The 19,963-nt window shown below is 39.7% G+C and overlaps 1 protein-coding gene across 3 annotated transcripts in view; it reads right to left on the minus strand.

Moving 5' to 3' along the window:
• VIRMA (vir like m6A methyltransferase associated) overlaps positions 1 to 19,469 on the minus strand; it is a 63,605-nt gene extending 44,136 nt beyond the window's left edge. For 2 of the 3 annotated variants that reach the window (XM_035011541.1, XM_035011540.1), the window contains exons 1-5: positions 19,357 to 19,462; positions 10,387 to 10,502; positions 5,610 to 5,696; positions 4,465 to 4,513; positions 2,129 to 2,297 (exon numbers count right to left, since the gene is read on the minus strand). In XM_035011541.1, the coding sequence (XP_034867432.1) occupies positions 2,129 to 2,297; positions 4,465 to 4,513; positions 5,610 to 5,696; positions 10,387 to 10,502; positions 19,357 to 19,419 (484 nt within the window). In that variant the 5' untranslated portion in view covers positions 19,420 to 19,462. Of the gene's footprint in view, positions 1 to 2,128; positions 2,298 to 4,464; positions 4,514 to 5,609; positions 5,697 to 10,386; positions 10,503 to 19,356 lie in introns of all 3 variants that reach the window. The other variant, XM_035011542.1, reaches the window with a different exon arrangement.
• Between the last annotated feature and the right edge of the window lie 494 nt (positions 19,470 to 19,963).

Genomic DNA, 19,963 nt, shown 5'->3' on the forward strand with positions numbered 1-19,963 from the left:
CATAACATAAAGCTGCATACAGCTACACACACACACACACACACACAAAGTGCATGTACAATTGATGAAATCTGAACAAGCTTTATAGAAAATTTTGTTTTGATATTGTTCTACAGTTGTAAAAGCGGTTATCAGTGGCGGAACCTGGGGAAAGAGTGCACAGGACTTCCTCATGCAGTTCTTCACAACCTCTTATGGATCTATAATTATTTCAGAATAAAAAACAAAAACAGGGGCACCTGGGCGGCTCAGTCTTTAAGCGTCTGCCTACAGCTCAGGTCATGATCCCAGGGTACTGGAGTCAAACCCCTGCATCAGGCTCCTGGAGTCAAACCCCTGCATCAGGCTCCCTGCTCAGTGGGAAGCCTGCTTCTCCCTCTCCCACTCCCCCTGCTTGTGTTCCCTCTCTCACGTTCTCTCTCTCTGTCAAATAAATAAAATATAATCTTTAAAAAAAAAACTAAAAACATACATACATTCATATACAGAAAATGTATGAGCACAAGTGTCAATTTTAAAACAAGTCAGTAAATTAAACAAAAATTCTGAGTAGCCATTATGTATGTTAGGCACTGTGATTAAGACTAGATGTGATATGATAAGGCTAGAAACACAAATGCAAGTAAAACATACTCTCAGTCCACAAGGAGTTCAAAGTCAGGAAAAAAAAGAAAGACAAATGAGCACAGAAAACTGAAGGATTAAAAGAAAAAGAAAAGTGATGGGGCATCTGGGTGGCTCAGTCGATTGGTTTCCACTCAGGTCATGATCTTATGGGTCGTGAGAACATGCCACATGCTCAGCAGGAAGTTTGCTCGGGATTCTCTCTCCCTCTCCCTTTGCCCCTGTCCCCACCCCATCCCCCACCCCGTGCTTTCACTCTCTCTCTCTCTAAAATAAGTGGTAAGTCTTTAAAAAAGAAAAGTGAAAGATTAACTTTACTGAACAGGTAAGATTTAAGAAAAGAGATGAAAGGGGTGCCTGGGTGGCGAAGTCAGTTGAGCATCCGACTCAGTTTGGGCTCAGGTCCTAATCTCAGGGTCATGGGATTGAGCCCTACATGGGGCTCCATGCTCGGGGCAGAGTCTGCTTAAGAGTCTTTCTCCCTCTGAGACAAACCATAAGAGACTCTTATCATAGGGAACAAACTGAGGGTTGCTGGAGGGGAGAGAGGTAAGGGAATGGGGTAACTGGGTGACAGACACTAAGGAGGGCATGTGATGCAATGAACACTGGGTATTATATAAGACTGATGAATCACTGACCTCTACCTCAGAAACCAATAATACGTTATATGTTAATTAGCTGAATTTAAATTTAAAAAAGATTCTTTCTCCCTCTCTCTCTGCCCCCTCCCCTCTGTAAAATAAATAAATAAATCTTTAAAAAAGAAGAGACGAAAATACAGTGTGTGACTATCAGAGACAAAGAGTTCACATCACACTATTATATCATGCTTAAGAGGAGGTCATTGTATTGGCTCATTAAATGTTCACTGTAAAGCAAAAGACTTTTCCCTAGTGACCTCAATTATAATTTCAAAATGTATTCCTGAATCTCCTTATTTCAACAGCTTACGGTGAATAATACTGGAATAAGGGGAAGAGATCCTGGGAAACAGGACTCCAGCTGCCTGCCTTATAGAAGGAAAGCCACTGAAATTTAATAGAGTTCTTATTTTTCTTGTCTCCAGTTAATGAGCAAAAGGTTCTCAAAAATGGGGAAAAATCTGCATTTAGACATCTAACCAAATCTGAAATGCACTCCTGAAAAAAAAAAATTAATATGAGTATTCTAAGAATATATACCAAACTTACTGCCTATTCCTCAATTCCTTTGGAGATACTTTTGATATTAAACCATGAGTAATCACTGGATTACATTTACATATTTTAAATTAAAAAACCTCAGGTCAATTCAAACAGCATTCTAGGAAAATAGAGGAAGAAAATAAAATATAACCACTTCAACATAAAAAGAAACTCCTAGAGGAAAGAATTGGGAGACTGACAATGATATCTTCTCAAGTTTTAAGAAAGGTTCAAAGGGTGAAAGAGCTATTTGAATTACCTTTTCCTACTATAATAAACATAAGTGTCACTGACAAAGACAAATTTAAAATTCTCACCATGTTTTGGATTCCTTTTCAAACTTGGCTGTGGCTGGGGAGGAGGTGGAGGTGGTGGTGGTGGAGGTGGAGAGTCTCTGTCATGACTTATCACTCTATCCACTGATCCATATATTGCCAGTGTCAGACAATTGTACCAGCCTCTCAACACCAAACCATCAGTATTCACCTAATTTGTTGGGGGAAAATATCCTTCAAGTTAATCTTTTAATATGCCAAAAGTAAACTGATATCAAATTACTTTGTGGTTAAACTGAAGTCTTTAAAAGTATGCTGAAACTGCAAAGGTCAATACTGGTGGAAATTTACCCAGAGGCATAGCTTTTATATGGCCCTCCAGAATTGCCATACCTAAACCTGTCTCAAGACTACATCTCCCCTGTCTGATACCTTATGTCAACTCTGTTCAAAAAGCATAACCAGATTCCCAATCAAGAGAATAGAAATGAGAACAAAATTAAGTGGGAGTTACTGCCAATTAATAAATTAAGCCCCAATAGTTAAATAGGTCATGGAAGTGCACAAAAGCACAAACTGTGCCCAGCCTGAAGAATTATAAAGTCCACAAAATTGTATAGCATTCTTTTTACATGCTCAACTCATACATGCAGATATATATATATGTATTTTTTTTTAAAGATTTTATTTATTTATTTGAGAGAGAATGAGATAGAGAAAGAGAGCATGAGAGGGGGGAGGGTCAGAGGGAGAAGCAGACTTCCCGCTGAGCAGGGAGCCCAATGTGAGACTTGATTCCGGGACTCCAGGATCATGACCTGAGCTGAAGGCAGTCGCTTAACCAACTCAGCCACCCAGGTGCCCGCAGATATATTTTATATACCCGCACTGTACTTAAAAACTAAGGGTAAGGGGCGCCTGGGTGGCTCAGTCGGTTAAGCAGCTGCCTTTGGCTCAGGTCATGATCCCAGGGTCCTGGGATCGAGCCCCACATCGCGCTCCCTGCTCAGCAGGAAGCCTGCTTCTCCCTCTCCCACTCCCCCTGCTTGTGTTCCCTCTCTCGCTGTGTCTCTCTCTGTCAAATAAATAAATAAATAAATAAATAAAAATAAAAAAAAATAAAAAACTAAGGGTAAGGGGCGCCTGGGTGGCTCAGTCAGTTAAGCGTCTGCCTTCAGCTCAGGTCATGATCCCAGGGTCCTGGGATCGAGCCCCGCATCGGGCTTCCTGCTCGGTGGGGAGCCTGCTTCTCCCTCTCCCACTCGCCCTGCTTGTGTTCCCTCTCTCGCTGTATCTCTCTCTGTCAAATAAATAAAATCTTTAAAAAAAAAAAAAAAAGAAAAAAACTAAGGGTAACCAGAAGTATTAAAGTGTTTTTGCAAAGAAACTTTCTCCTAAAAAGATCAAAGACTTTATCAATGCCATCAATCCTCAATATTTTCTTTTGTTTTTCAATACTTATCTACATTAATTGCTGTATTTTCAGAATAACTATGAGAGGTAGCCAGAGTGAGTATCCTCCACAGGTAAGAAAATCAGAGTGTCAGTAGAAGAACCTGAACTAGAAACCAAAGCTCCTGACTTCTGAGTTCTTTCCACTCTGCCATGTTGAGTAAAGATGAAGTAATAAGTAGTAATAGAGCCCCTTCTAAAGGCATGATAAGGAAGAAAGAAATTATTATTTTCCTTGCTAATTCTAGCAAACTCCAGTAAAGGGAAACTAGGGGCCAGAAGAAAGGCTCAAAGACTATGTCCAGGGATCAACAGATTTTAAACAGAAGCCCCACTGGAAGACAAATAAAGAGATAAGGAAGATAATTTTTAGTCTAAACAGAATGTAGAGGATTAAATACCCACCTCCCCACCAAAAAAACAAATAGACTAAATAGTCCCATATTAGATCACAGTGATTTTTACATTTCTGATTGTCCATGATTTAGCTCTTCCAAATGCTTCCAGAATGGCATTTTGTATATCAAGAAATAAGGCATACTTTTGATATGAAAAGGAAGAGATATAAAATATGTATTTGTTAAGAAACCTAAGCCACAGTGGTATTTAATAACAATTTACCTTCCTGTCATCTTCTGAACTTGCTCATCTAAAGAAAAGAAGGGAAAGCACAAATGCTGGCCTCTTCCTGACTCACATTAGAATTAGAGGAAGAAAGAGCTTTATGGGTAGACAATGACATTACATTGTCTTTGCTCCACTTTAAAATAGCTTCTAGACACAAGAGGAATCAGACAAGAAATGATGTTATCCTGCAGCACTAGAACCAAATAGGCTGATATTCTGCATCACTGGTTTATTTAGATCAAAACTTTAAAGTGTAAACAAACAGTAGGAACAAGATGAAAACTGACTTCTGCAATTACCTTTGAGTTGGGTCTAAAGATGATAGAAGTGTTCTCATCATATTCCAGGCTGCCAAAAGAGTAGGAATAAATATATAGGCTCAAACACTGAACATCACAGTTCACGAAGAAGACTTTCTAAATGTTTATGTTTTAAAAAAACCAAATGCTAGATTGTTTTAATAAACCACAAAGTTTAGTTTTAATTTACTCCTCCCAAAAAGTTATCAAGTGTAAAACAAACTCCCCAGAGATTCTGATTTAACTGGTCTGGGATGGGCATAGGTATCAGTATTTTTTTTTAAAGCATCCCAGCTTTAAAAAAAAAAAAAAAAATGCATCCCAGGTAATCGCAATATACAGCCGAAGTAGAGAACCATTGCATTATAGCCTTCCAAAAATGTATAATGGGACGAAACAGAGAAAAGTACCTATTTTTATCAAGTAGGTACTAACATAAGAAAAACATTCTATAATATTAAAAATTAGCTGCTTCCGATTATTTAGGTTCCCTTCGTTTTTTTTTTTAAGTTAAATTATCAATATAAGTTAATAATAACTGAAAGAAGGATCAATTAAATAACAATTAAATCTAAAAAACTGTTAATTCCTGGACAGGGGCAGAAATTTTTCCATTTTTAAGCCACCTTTAAATTTTTTATTTTATAAATGAGTTCTAAGTAAACTCATTTAATGGTCAATTATTTTGCAGATATCAAAACAACTAGTTTTAATAATACCAAGCATGTATTAGATAATCCAACATGGGGGTTTCTATTAACAAAATTCTCACTTTACAAAATATGACCATGGAACTTTAAATTATGTAGCAGTGTGATGTAAAAGTTACACAAATTATTAGCTCTCAATGTGTTTACACAGTTCTTTTAAAGAAATTAAAAAGCAATCTTTTCCAAATTAGGTTATTATCAAATCATCTGATATGTATAAGAAATGTATACACCAATAAAAAGCAAACAAAAGATGGCTAATGTTTCATACATTTAAAATTTTATTTTATAAAGAAACTCAGCACCTTCTTAGGAGCTTGATATTTCTTTAATAATGCCAACTGGTCAAATAAATCCTTTCCTTCTATCTAAAGAATAAAAAGGTTTGCCTACTAATTCCTGAGTTTCTGGTGAAATTACCTAGTAGGTACATACCTTCCCAACCTATCGAAAACTGGGGCACTTGGTTTGCTTACATTGTTAAAGAATAAGTCTAATTGAAATGTGTGCGGAGAGGTCTCCCTGTGAATGAAACAAAGTTGAAACGTCAGCCTTTGCAATAATCAGTTCCTAAATTAAAACAAAAGACAAAATAAGTACAAATTTAAAAGCAATTCTAGAATTATATCTTAAGATTTAAATAAAAATATATAGTTAATTGTAATATTTTCCATAATTTTATTCATATCCAATTTTCAAGTAGGCAACTTCACTTTGAGTATTACTGAAAGTGAAATTTTAATAATCAAGTATCTTTAGCCTGCTACTTGGACCATACTAACACACGTAAATATTTTTAAATTTTAATGTATTATAAAAGCAAATGCTAATTAATTGTGACATGTAATTTTATAATTCTTTATAGCATGATTCCCTTCCATTAGCATAAAGAATGAGGAGTGGGCGCCTGGGTGGCTCAGTTGGTTAAGCGACTGCCTTCGGCTCAGGTCATGATGCTGGAGTCCCGGGATCGAGTCCCACATCAGGCTCCCTGCTCAGCAGGGAGTCTGCTTCTGACCCTCCTCCCTCTCATGCTCTCTGTCTCTCATTCTCTCTCTCTCGCAAATAAATTAAAAAAAAAAAAAAAAAAAGAATGAGGAGTTAACTAACTTCAAGTTATATAATTACAATTTGATTTCAACCTAACCAACATTAATACAAGATTATAGCATCAGAGCCCTAAATTGTGACTTAAAGCCTAAATCCCTATTTGTATAGCAACAATCTGCATTAATATTTTGATTATTTTTTAGATTTATATAGTTAAGAGTAAAGCCTATTTAATTTGTGTTAGAATGAAATCTTACTTGATATATATTTCACCCTTGGCTGAAATTCCTTAGACTCAACTGAAAACCTTGATTTTAAATACCACATATTTTATTATTTACAAAAAATCCAAATGGAGAAAGTGTAATGCCCCGAGTATATCAAACAGGTTCCCTCATGCACAGATTGAAGTAAAAGCAGGTGCAATTGTTCTGAAAGGCAATATGGCAATAAAATTCAGGAGAATGAGAAAATGTTCACACCATCTGATCCAGAAATACTTTTTTCTAAGAAGTGTTTCTATGGAAACGCTGTTATACAAAGATTTTTTTCAAGAAGATGCTCACCATACTCTCACTTGTAATTTGAAAAATAATAAACACCTTATGATCCCCACATAGGAAACTAGCCAAATAACTTACAGTATAGTAGTACCCCGTTATCCACAGGGGATACGTTCCAAGACCCCAATGGATGCCTGAAACCATGGATTGTACTGAACCCTATATATACTACATTTTTTCTTATATATATATACCTACAATTTATAATTAGGCACAGTAAGAGATTAACAACTAAGAATAAAATATAACAATTATAATATACCATAATAAAAGTTATATGAATGTGGTCTCTCTCAAAATATTGTGCTGAACTCACTCTTCTTCTTGTGATATGAGATGATAAAATGTCTATGTGATGAGATGAAGTGAGGTGAGTGACACAGGCATTGTGACTTAGCGTTGGGCTACTATTGACCTTCTGACGATCTGTCAGAAGGAGGATCATCTGCTTCTGGACTGCGGTTGACCACAGGTAACTGAAACCCGGAAAGTGAAACGGTGGATAAGGGGGGACTACTGTACAGTCATTCATTTAAATTATGCAACCACTAGAAATCATATTTTCAAATAAGTAGTAGTCCTGATATAATGTTAAGTAAAATAAATACACAAAATTAGCATATAGTTGGGTCAGAGTAGCATACCTTTACCTTACCCAAATTCAACTATTTATGTGCTCAACATCTCTAGTCTTTCCCTCCCATCCTTCTTCAAACCAGACCCTGGCCTTCAATACCTCAAGGAAAGGGAAAAGGGCTTAAATGCAAATTCTTGACTTTTGAGGCCCCAAAGACTCAGGTGCTAGTCACTGAAAAGTGATTTAAAAAATCAATGGTGAGATGCCTGGGTGGCTCATTCGGTTAATCACCTGCCTTCAGCTCAGGTCATGATTCCAGGGTCTTGAAATCGAGTCCCGCATCAGGCTCCTTGCTCAACAAGGAGCCTGCTTCTCTCTCTGCCTGCCTTTCTCCCTGCTTGTGCTCTCTCTCTAACAAATAAAGAAAATCTTTTTTAAAAATAAAAATAAAATAGGGCGCCTGGGTGGCTCAGTTGGTTAAGCGACTGCCTTCGGCTCAGGTCATGATCCTGGAGTCCCTGGATCGAGTCCCGCATCGGGCTCCCTGCTCGGCAGGGAGCCTGCTTCTGCCTCTGACCCTCCCCACTCTCATGTGCTCTCTCTCTCATTCTCTCTCTCTCAAATAAATAAAATCTTAAAAAAATAAAAAATAAAAAATAAATAAAAATAAAAATAAAATAAAGAATCAATGATAATTTGACTGCACTATACTTTCATCTTAAAACTTGTTGACCCAAACCTAACCTCACGCAAGATACCACATTTACAAAAAATAACAAAATATACAAACACACATAAACATTAAATAACACAAGCATCAAATGTAAGGATTTTCTCAGGATGGAGGAATTAAAGGGATTTTAATTTTACCTATACATTTCTGAGTTTTATAATGAGAAAAAACACTACTGTAAAGTATGCTGCACAAACATTACTTGATCTCTAACATTACTTCCCAACATCTTACATTTGCATGACAGTATTAATACTTCATTTTACTGTTCTACAACATATTAATCACATATAAAGTTGTTCCTGATAATTTCATATTTGGAATTATTAAAACATGAACTGCCATTCACCCCCAGCTAAGAAACAGGTAAGAGAGATAAGAGGATAGAATATGTAACAATACTCCTACCAGTTGCAGCCAATGACAGAAATCCATTTTGCCTGCTGTGCCAGCCAGTGTCCAAGATAGCCCCCCAAAGACCCCTCATTTCTGACACCTTTGTGTAGTTCCCTCCCACACTGTACCAGCAGAATACGTAATCAACAGAATATGGTAAAAATGACAGTATGCCATTTCTGATATTAAGTTATAAGCATGCTCTCTCACTCTTGGATCACTGGCTCTGTAAGAATCCATGTTTTGACATGAGCAGCCCCATAGAGAGGGTCTCCTGGCAAGGAACTGAAGTCTCCTGACAAGAGCCATGTGAATGAGCTTCTAAGCAAATTCTCCAGCCCCAGTCAAATCTGAGACTACAGCCCTGGACTGTATCTTGATTATAACATCATGGGAGAACTTGAGCCAACTAAGCCACTTCTGGTTTCCTGACCCTCAGAAATAGTGTGAAATAATAAATGTTTACTGTTTTAGGCTGCTAATTTTGCTGTAATCTGTTATGTAGCAATAGATAACAGACCTTCCTTGACCAAAAGCAGTACAATTACAGAAGACTGTTAGATACTCTATCATTCTTTGATCTTTCCCATTCTACACACATCTCCTTTAAAGGAAAAAATAGGAAGAAATTATAGTAAAACATGTTTTAATTTCCTTAAACATGGAAAAAAGATATGAAGTAAATTATGATTTCTCATTATAGTCATTAAACATTCTTATTGTTTTGTGTTTGTTTTACTTTTGAATGACTTGAAAACCTTTGAAGATTTTATATCTATTTCTACAAATAACCAACTACATTTCATAATTATGAAGAAATGAGCCCTTAACTTTGAATCTGTACCGTAACATTGACTACTAAGTAGCTGGTTTAACTCTTACAAGTAACAGAAACTAAGCCATCACAGCATGCACATAATGAAATGTGGTATTGAGACTGTAAGCTAAAAACTCACATAAATAAATGTATTACATATATTCATGCTTCCACAACCAAAATTTGGCTTATACTTCTAATTCATGTAATTAAAATAAGATGATAATGATTATTCATGTTACAACAAAGATCAAATTCCTGTTTTAGGTCAGCTGTTAAAGTTATCAACACCACATCAGAGACCATGTCTTACATTTTGCTTATTCCCACAGAGCCTAAGAAAGAGAAAGCATCAAACAACTATTTGCTAATTACAACTAAAGGATAATGTGAAACTAAAATTTATAAAAAAAGACACATGTATCAGGCTAAGAAGATCACTAAGTCAGAAAACTGGTATTATAAAATAATATAAAAGATATATTTCTAAATATTCAGACTAATTCTTATTTATTTTCAAGGAAAAAAACAGGTTAAAAATAATTCATCTTAAAAAAAAGAGCCTTCGGGTGCCTGGGTGGCTCAGTTGGTTAAGCGACTGCCTTCGGCTCAGGTCATGATCCCGGAGTCCCTGGATCGAGTCCCGCATCGGGCTCCCTGCTCAGCAGGGAGTCTGCTTCTCCCTCTGACCCTCCCCCCTCTCATGCTCTCTCTCTCTCAAATAAATAAATAAAATCTTAAAAAAAAAAAAAAAAGCCTTCATCTACTAGATTGTGCCACCCCAGAATATTTTAGAAAATATAAACCTATTTCACCAATTAAAAAATAAATGAAGAAAAAAATTTCATCTAGTACTTAGATCAAAAAATTGCTCTTTTCAGATTTATGATACATGGATTATATAGAAAGCCTATATTCAATTACAATGCAACATAACATAACCATAACTGAAAAAAGTTTTAGGATTTTTGTTTTTTTGTTTTTACTTCCAAAAGATTACCTTAAATTTTTATATTTAAGAGTATGTCTAGGACAATCTTTGGTCACAAACACTTTTAAGAAGAAAGTTGACTTACCCGTATGCTCTATTATCTGGCAGGCTGCTATGGGCTCTTACTCCTGGGGGTATGACTCGGACTTCATTGATATAAACCACACATGGAAAACGAACTACATCTATATGAGAACTTTGCTTTAAAAAAAAAAGGGAAGGAGAAGGACATACTGTAAGCAAAATACTTTGTCTATTCAAAATTTATTCATCTTCAATTTCTTTCTTTCAGAATGTCACAAATTTTCTTAAACTCCGTATCATTAAAACAGTGTTATTATATTATTTATAATACTGTAGAAATCATTGTTTTGAAAATAGCTGGTGATAAAATGTACTAATTAAATCTCTCCATGTGTGTATTAACATTTTCTGCAGCATATTTGCCTCTCTGCTGATGTTCTGCTTAGGCCAATACAGACCCACAATCCCTTACTGTGAAAGATGCCTTTCACAATACTAACCTACTGTGTTTTCAGAAAGGTAATATAAAACAAATACTGCGTATTGCTTAACACCTGCTGCTTCTGGGGCAGTACCCTGTAATCAAAACATTATTTCTGCAACTACATGTATAAACATTCACACTAAATAAAGATTATAACTACCATGTCAGTTCAAATCAGATTACATAGCCAAATGAATTTTTCTGCCATTTTTGACTTTCTGAATTATAGAGAAGAGACTAAGGATCTATGACTTTTGTGACAGCAGCTGAACTTGTATCCTAATTATTACAAATATACTGTAGATATTCCACAAATACTATAACAGACTTACACAAAAGAAATTAGCATTTTGTCTCAAACTTTGGTGCTATGTTTCCTTCCTGTAAGGAACTTCTTTTTTTTAAGGATTTTATTTATTTATTTATTTATTTATTTGAGAGAGAGCGCGCGCATGCATAAGTGAGGGGAGGAGCAGAGGGAGAGGGAGAATCTCAAACAGACTCCGTGCTGAGCACAGAGCGACGTGGGGCTTGATCTCATGACTCTGTGATCATGACCTGAGCTGAAACCAAGAGCTGGACACTTAACCGACTGAGCCACCCAGGTGCCCCTGTAAGGAACTTCTCTACTTATAAACTGTACTATACAGAAGCTCCCTTGCTTACATGTTATAAATTCTCATTAGTACATACAAAGGAGGGATACCTGGGTGGCAGTTGGTTAAGCAGTTGCCTTCGGCTCTGGTCATGATCCCAGGGTCCCGAGATCAAGTCCCACATCAGGCTCCTTGCTCAGCAGAGAGCCTGCTTTTCCCCCTGCTTGAGCACTCTCTCGCTCTCGCTCTCTCTCTCTCTGACAAATAAATAAGATCTTTAAAAAATATATGTACAAAGGAAACTTAGAACAATTGTATCCTCCTCTACCCTGCCCTATACTGATTAATTAATAGTATCAGTAGTTAGTGTGTAATTGCTGTGGACCTAAAAAAAAAAAAAAAAAGAACTTAAGGTTTTATGAACAGCCTTTCAAAATCTATTTTGTTTGTAAGTAGAAGAGTTTCTGCATAAGTTGCTACCCCTTTTATTCAATGTTTATTTCTAAACATTTATTAAATGTCTATTATGTTCCAAGGAATGCCAGGTCCCAAGGACACCAAGACAAAGACATGATTTCAGCCATTAAGGAAGAGACCATCTGCTGTGGTAGACATATTGCTATGATACAGACTCACACAGGATACTGTACAAAGTCAAAGGGGTACTTACCTAACTCAGGTTGTGGGCAAAAAATTGTGGGGAGGAAAAGAGGAGTATCAGGAAAGATTTCCCAAAAGAAGTAGCACCTGAGCTAAGTAAGTCTTAAAGGAAAACAAGAATTCATGGAAAAGGAGGAGAGGAAACAACTTCCCAAGCAAAGGGAGAAGCATGCACATAAGGAATGCAAACAAGACCTTGGAAGGTTCAAGAAACTGTAAGCATAGTTCACCATGGCTAGAGGGCAAAATGGGGGAGAGAGGGAAGTAGGACAGAGTAGCTAAACACAATCAATAAAATTACAAGAAAAAATTTTAAGATTTTATTTATTTGACAGAGAGAGAGCACAAGCGGTGGGGGAGGGGGGGTTGCAGCAGGGAGAGGGAGATGCAGACTCCCTGCTGAACAGGGAACCCGACACAGGGCTCGATCCCAGGACCCTGAGATCACGACCTGAGCCGAAGGCAGACACTTAACCAACTGAGCCACCCAGGCGCCCCAAGAAATAAAATTTTTATCCACTGCCATGGGTCAACTCCAAATCTAAATCACCATTTAGGACCTCTCTCCCAAGCCCCAGACCACTATAACCAACTGCCAACCAGACACCTCCACTTCAGTGTCCTTCTGGCACCACAAACTCAACAAGCCAAAACTGAAATCTTCTGTATCAGTGATAATAACACCATCCACACGATGGCCAAGAGAGAAACCATTATCACCCTTTGCTTCTTCCTCATTCTCTCACCTGTATCATTCATTTAAACATCAAGTCCTATTGATTAACTCTCTAAATAGCTCTCAAATCTGTGTATTTCTCGGGGCGCTTGGGTGGCTCATTCGGTTGAGCATCTGCCTTCGGCTCAGGTCATGATCCCAAGGGTCTTGGGATCAAGTCCTGCATCAGGCTCCCCACTCAGCAGAGAGCCTGCTTCTCCCTTTCCTTCTGCCCCTACCCCCCTCACTCGCGTTCTCAAGCACACTGCTCTCTCTCTCAAATAAATAATCTTTAAAAACCTGTGTATTTCAGGGTGGCTGGGTGGCTCAGTGGGTTAAGCGTCTGCCTTCGGCTCAGGTCATGGGATCAAGCCCCACATCGTGCTCCCTGCTCAGGCATGGAGTCTGCTCCTCCCTCTCCATATGCCCCTCCCCGCCTCCCGCTCGTGCTCTCTCTCTCAAATAAATAAAATCTTTAAAAAAAAAGCTGTGTATTTCTCTCCATTATTGCTGTCACTTCTCTAGTTCTAGACACCATGCACACTAATCTGGATTACAACAATAAGATCCTTACTGGTTTTGTGCTTCTTTCTTGCCCCCCCGTCCAACCCATTCTCCTATTGCACTGTGGTCCTTCTAGAAGGTAAATGTATCACTCCCCTGTTCCTTAATGTCCCCAGGCCAAATTCCTTGTCTAATAAACAAATACGGTCTCTTATCACTCCAAATTTATAGCCCCAACATACCATGCTCTTTCTCAGCTTCATGCTAATATATCTGCTCCCACACTCCTCTGTCCCACCTCCTTTTAAAGGTCAACTTTCTCTTGAAAGCTGTGCCAGAGCAAGTCTAAATAGGTGCCTCTCCCGGTGAATCAAAAGCCTCATATCAAACTAAATTGTAATCGCTTCTTTTCTCTCTCCCATTGGAGTGGTATTTCAAGAAGACAAGAACCAAGTCTCAGTTTACTGTTACATTCATAGTGCCTAGCATATTCATTTAATGAATGACTTTTAATAAGTGCTTAATAAAAGCTGACTGAATTGTTTTCAGAAAGTTAAAAATATTACAGTGAAGTAGGGGCTTAAGATATCTCGAGGAGTACAGGGGCACCTGTGTGGTTCAGTTGGTTAAGTGCCTGACTTCGGCTCAGGTCATGATCTCACGGTTCTGGGATTGAGCCTCACATCGAACCCCACATCGGGCTCCCAGATCAGCAGAGAGTCTGCTTCTCCCTCTTATTCTCCCTCTGCCCCTCCCCCAGCTCATGTGCGTGCTCGCTCTCTCTCAAATAAATAAAATCTTAAAAAAAAAAAAAAAAAGATATCAGGACACCTCAGTGGCTCAGTCGGTTAAACGTCTGCCTTCGGCTCAGGTCATGATCCCAGGGTACTGGGATCAAGTCCCACATCAGGGCTCCTTGCTCAGCGGGGAGCCTGCTTCTCCCTCTGCCTGCCGCTTCCCCTGCTTGTGCTCTCTCTCTCTCTCCCTCTCTGACAAATAAATAAAATCTTTAAAAAATTAAATTAAATTAAAAAAAGATACCCAGAGGAGTACATAAACCTAAGAACACAGGTTGGGAATGGGAAATCAAGAGAGATTTATGACTATGGAGGTAATAGGAATGTGAAGAATAAATTGGTCAAATTCCAGGACTCTGACCCACATTTACCTTCAGAAAGAGTTCCTGTGTGTCAAAGCATAGCTGTCTCCCCCACGTCACTCTTCTATCCCTGAAAATATTTTCTCTTCTCTTTTTATACTCTCCTTAAAGGTAAGCTAAGGCTATCTCATCTATTTCTACCACTTCCATTATCACTTTTATTCAGATGTGTTCCAAAGTGGTTTCTTTGGACTGGGGAGCCTGGGTGGCTCAGTGTGTTTAGTGCCTGACTCTTGGTATCGGCTCAGGTCCTGATCTCAGGGTCATGGGACCTAGCCCCAGGTCAGGCTCTGCACTGAGTGTGGAGCCTACTTGGGATTCTCTCTCTCCCTCTCCAGATAGATAGATAGATAGATAGATAGATAGATAGATAGATAGATAAATAAATATTCTCTTTACCCCTTTCCCTCTGCCCTCCACGCCCACCCCCCCCCAAAAATAAATAAAATAAAATGAAGTAGGATTTTCTAGCATCAATCACTCTTGTAAGACTGTATTTTAACCCAGCAATTCCACTCCAGAAAGTAATAAATAATTAAAGATGCATTGGGGTGCCTGGGTGGCTCAGTGAGTTAAATATCCGACTCCTGACCTCAGCTCAGGTCTTGATTTCAGGGTCATGAGTTCAAGCCCCACACTGGGCTCCACACTGGGCATAGAAACTACTTAAAAAAATAAAAATAGGGGCACCTGGGTGGCTCAGTCGTTAAGCGTCTGCCTTCAGCTCAGGTCATGATCCCAGGGTCCTGGGATCGAGCCCCGCATCGGGCTCCCTGCTCAGCGGGAAGCCTGCTTCTCCCTCTCCCACTCCCCCGCTTGTGTTCCCTCTCTCGCTGTGTCTCTGTCAAATAAATAAATAAAATCTTAAAAATAAATAAATAGGGCGCCTGGGTGGCTCAGATGGTTAAGCCTCTGCCTTCGGCTCAGGTCGTGATCCCAGGGTCCTGGGATCGAGTCCCACATCCAGCTCCCTGCTCAGCAGAGAGCCTGCTTCTCCCTCTCCCTCTGCACCTCCCCCTGCTAATGCTCTCTTTCTCTGTATCTCTCTGTCCCAAATGAATAAAGAAAAAATAAATAAATAAACAAATAGAGATATATAAATAATAGCACTACCACTTAAAGAAATATTATGCAGCCCAAAAAATGGTATTATATAGAATATTTAGGGAAAGACTCAGGATAGCTAGAGGACAGGAATAAGAAAAAGACATACTTTTTATTGTATACCCTTCTGTACCTTTTGAATTTGTACCTCATACATGTGTTACCTTGTTATAATAAAAGATAATGTTTTAAAACAAAGTATACTGGGCGCCTGGGTGGCTCAGTTGGTTAAGCGACTGCCTTCAGCTCAGATCATGATCCCAGGGTCCTGGGATCGAGTCCCACATCGGGCTCCCTGCTCTGTGGGGAGCCTGCTTCTCCCTCTCCCACTCCCCCTGCTTGTGTTCTCTCTCTCGCTGTGTCTCTCTCTGTCAAATAAATAAATAAAATCTTTAAAAATAAAAAAATAAAAATAAATAAATAAAACAAAGTATACTTTTAAAATGTTACATAAGCGTAACTTTTGGTCTATAAAGATGCACGACACATTGTTAGGTGAGAAAAGAAACCACAAAACAGTAATACAGTATAGGTATGCTAATGTGGGTGATGGTGTATACATTTCGGCATATATGTATCTACTAGAGGATGTGGAAAAAAAATTTAAAAATCTGTTAATCATAGCTAGGACTAAGAAAGGCGAGACTATGAAAGCCTTTGCTTTTCTGTACTTTCTCATTTTTCTATAATGAAATTAAAATTTACTAAAATAAGTTATTTATTTTTTAAAAAGTGACATAAAAACCACAAACACAATTTGTAATTCATTTAGAACTACTAAAACCCCTTTCAGTGTTCCTCTTGGGAAATGTAAATAAATATCTTCTTCGCCAGATTACAAACTCCTTTGAAAGCAAGGGCAATGGATTTGGGAGTTGTTTGTTTTCTTCTTTGTATTGCCCCTCCTAAACTGTAGCTCACCTTTGAAAGTATTTTTTGTAAGTAATTGTTAAAACAGATTCCCAACTTCCTACTGAGCAAATCTCTCTGGTGTACCACTAAACACATCAAAAACTAAAATTACCTTGTTCCCAACACTCCCAATTCCAGACTTTTCTATTTCTATCAATGGTCCCACCAGTTCTCTAGTCTCTATAACTAGAACTCTATCATTTTTAACTACTCTTTCTCCCTCACACATCAGTTGCCATGCTGTCCATTCTATGTCCAAAATTTATCTCATGCCTATCCCCTCCTACTTAGTCCCACTGAGACACAACATGGCACTGCTTTAGAGCCAGGAAATACGCATTGGAATGCCTTAATCCAGCTATGCCACTTTAGGAAAGTCACCTAACCTCTCACACTCAAGTCTCCTTACCTATAAATTGGGGATAAGAATCTTTCAAAATTACTGAAAGGTAATTAGAGATAATATATTTAAATTACCAAAACACTGCATCTTGCACAAAGTAAGCATTCAATAAACGCTGGCAATGATTACTGCTTACCTGTAACCTGGAACTTTCACTACATCTCACTTTTTCTTCTTGATTTGCTACCTCTAATTTTTCTGAACCATTTTAGGTATTACTGATCAATTAATCGATTTAATGTATTTTACTAGTCAATTAATTTGCCTGCTCAAAAAACTACCTACTTCCTACAAAATAAAGTCCATACTCTTTAAAAAAAAAAAAATTATTTCTTTATTTGACAGAGAGAGACACAGCGAGAGAGGGAACACAAGCAGGGGGAGTGGGAGAGGGAGAAGCAGACTTCCGTGGAGCAGGGAGCCCGATGATGCGGGGCTCGATCCCAGGACCCTGGGATCAGGACCTGAGCCGAAAGCAGACGCTTAACGACTGAGCCACCCAGGCGCCCCAAGTCCATACTCCTTTGCTGAGCATTCAAGGAATTCCATGATCTGGCTTCGAACTGCCCTTCAGCAGCCGCTTCATACTAGGATTTGTGGCATTCTCTACAGAGGACTGACTATTCCAGGAGCCCCTGCTTTCTTATCTACAGCTGTGGAACATTTCTTCTTCTACCAAAGACCAAGTTCACATGTCAACTGCCTGGAAGTCTTACCTGATATTCTCAAATGAAGAGTCATTTCTCCCTCCCCTGAAATCACATAGCCTTTATTGGTAGCACCTAAGGAAGCTAAATAAATATTGACTGGGGTCCTAATAATGTCAGACACAAATCGGCACTTTGGAATAAAGATGATAAACCCTGGGGCGCCTGGCTGGCTCAGCCGGTAGAGCATGCAACTCTTGATCTCAGCCCCACATTGAGTGTAGAGCTTACTTTTTAAAAAAAGAGAGAAAGAGAGAGAGAGAGAGGGAGAGAAAGATGATAAACCCCAAGGGATTCCCATTGCTTCTTTACGTACTTATTGCATTCTAACTTGAATTATAATTTTGTGGACCTAACCTCCAATACTTGGTTATAAACTCCTTGGGAACAAACAACTCAATGTTCCATATCCCCCACAGGCCTTAGCCTTCCTTCAAGGCTCAGTTCAAACGTGATCTCTACTAAGCCTCCCACAATCACTGCCCAAACTGGTCCTATCCTCTCCTGGTCCTCAATGTTTGTCTAAGAATGAATGAAAAAACACTAGATTCTTAAATATGTAAGTGAATGAATGCTGATTTTCCTAAACTAGAATGCCACTAACTTATCATATGCTTCTTTCATTTTTAACTGTTCTCTCTTACTGTACACATGACAGGTCTGTTCTGATCCATGAGTTTTTTAAAGCCTAGCTGGAAGTACAGTCAGAGAAGTACCGCCGTTGAACAAGCACAGCTAACTGAACCACAAGAAATGAGACCACAAATTCATTCATTGCCTGTTAAGACATGCTGAAGTTTCCAAAGTTTTGATTTTTACACACCTATAAACCATTCGTTGAAACAATTAGAAGACCAAAGTTGTCAACTTTTTATTTTGCCAAAGCATTAAGATACAACCACTACTCACTATCATCCCTAACTCCGAGGAAAGAAGAGTTCTCTAAATTAAGTTTACACTGAAAGAGACATGTGAGTTCTGGGTTGTTTTATTCTATGGACTTCGTTAATGTTCACTGTTGCCAGCTTTCGGGAACCTTTAGTCAGCCAGCTATATTCAATTTAATTATCACAGGGCCAGTCATACGTTCAAGGGCGCTCAAGTTATGACAGGGCGACTCCTCCACAAGACCCCCACCCTCGCCCCTCAAAGACGACAGTGCAACTACGCTGTACAGTTTGATTACAATTCTCTCAATTCTGTCTTCGCACGTCCTCTCCGCGCAAAGGCCGTTCCGTGTATTTCATGCCCTACCGTGTGAAATCTTTCCAAGAGATAAGGATTAAAGTTTCAGGGCAAACTGGCGAACGCCGCACTCCTAAACCGAATGAGTGTCACATCTGGGCAGCACAACTCCTGTAAGGAAGGAGACCTAGCAGGAGGGATTCAGGAAACACGAAGCCTGCGTGACCTGCTCAGTCACCTATACGGTCAAACTCAAGCTGTCCAAGACCCCTCCCAAACACCACTTGAGGTAAACCCGAGAACCACGATCCTTCTCAACGCCCAAAGCTGACAGGAACAACAGCACAACAAAGGGGCAAGGCAAGCTGAGCAGCCAACTCGACCAAAGACAAGGGGAACTAACGGAAAGCAGGGAAATGAAGGGGCTACCGCCGCCCTCCCTCAGACGTGGGTGCCCACACCCAAGCTGGGGGGGAGGGGGCTGTGTATGTGAGGAGTTAAAGCGGCCATCGGCAGGGGGGAAAGTCGAGGCACGCCTAATGACCTTTTGTAAGGGTCCTCAAGTCGAGAAGCAGGGTCGGAATCAAGTCGTGAAACCTTACCTCAGCGCTAGGGTGTTTAAAAGTATCTAAAAATAGCAGCTCCATCGCCGAGTCTACCGCCATGTTTGCCGCGGGCGGGGGACAGGGGGAGGACTTCCGGGGCAGCGCTCCAACCTCGGCGACAGCGGCTCGGGAGAGGGAGAGACCGCAGCACTTCCGGTGACCAGAGCTCTGGCGCCGCAAGCCTGGGCCTATCCGGAAGAGTGGTGCTGCTGGAAGTCTCCGACCCCGCCTTCTCCAGCGCGGCGGAGGGCGCCCCGGGAGCGGAGAGCGGGGCGGAGGGGAGAAAGGGAGGGGGCTACGGCGTCGCCAGTGGTCCAAACCTTGTCCTTCTACCGCGTTGCAGAGCCACGACTGCCTTGGGATGGGGAGGTGCCGAGCAGGCTCTGGGGAGGGTGGAGGAGGGGTAGGAACGCCGCCAACTGTGGACGCCCGGCCCAGTGAAACATACTTTCCAAGCAAGCAGCCTTTCCAGAGCTGATACTTACGCGAGGCTGAAGAGTAACACTTTAAGAAAGAAAGAAAAAAACTTGTCTCAAAACGGAGAGATTTTTTTTGTTTCCTCATCTGCAAATGTGAATGATAATGCCTAACCCACTGGCTTATT

The sequence above is a fragment of the Mirounga leonina genome, unplaced genomic scaffold (genome assembly GCF_011800145.1).
Source record: "Mirounga leonina isolate KUSES-001 unplaced genomic scaffold, KU_Mleo_1.0 Mir_165, whole genome shotgun sequence".
NCBI lineage: Eukaryota > Metazoa > Chordata > Mammalia > Carnivora > Phocidae > Mirounga > Mirounga leonina.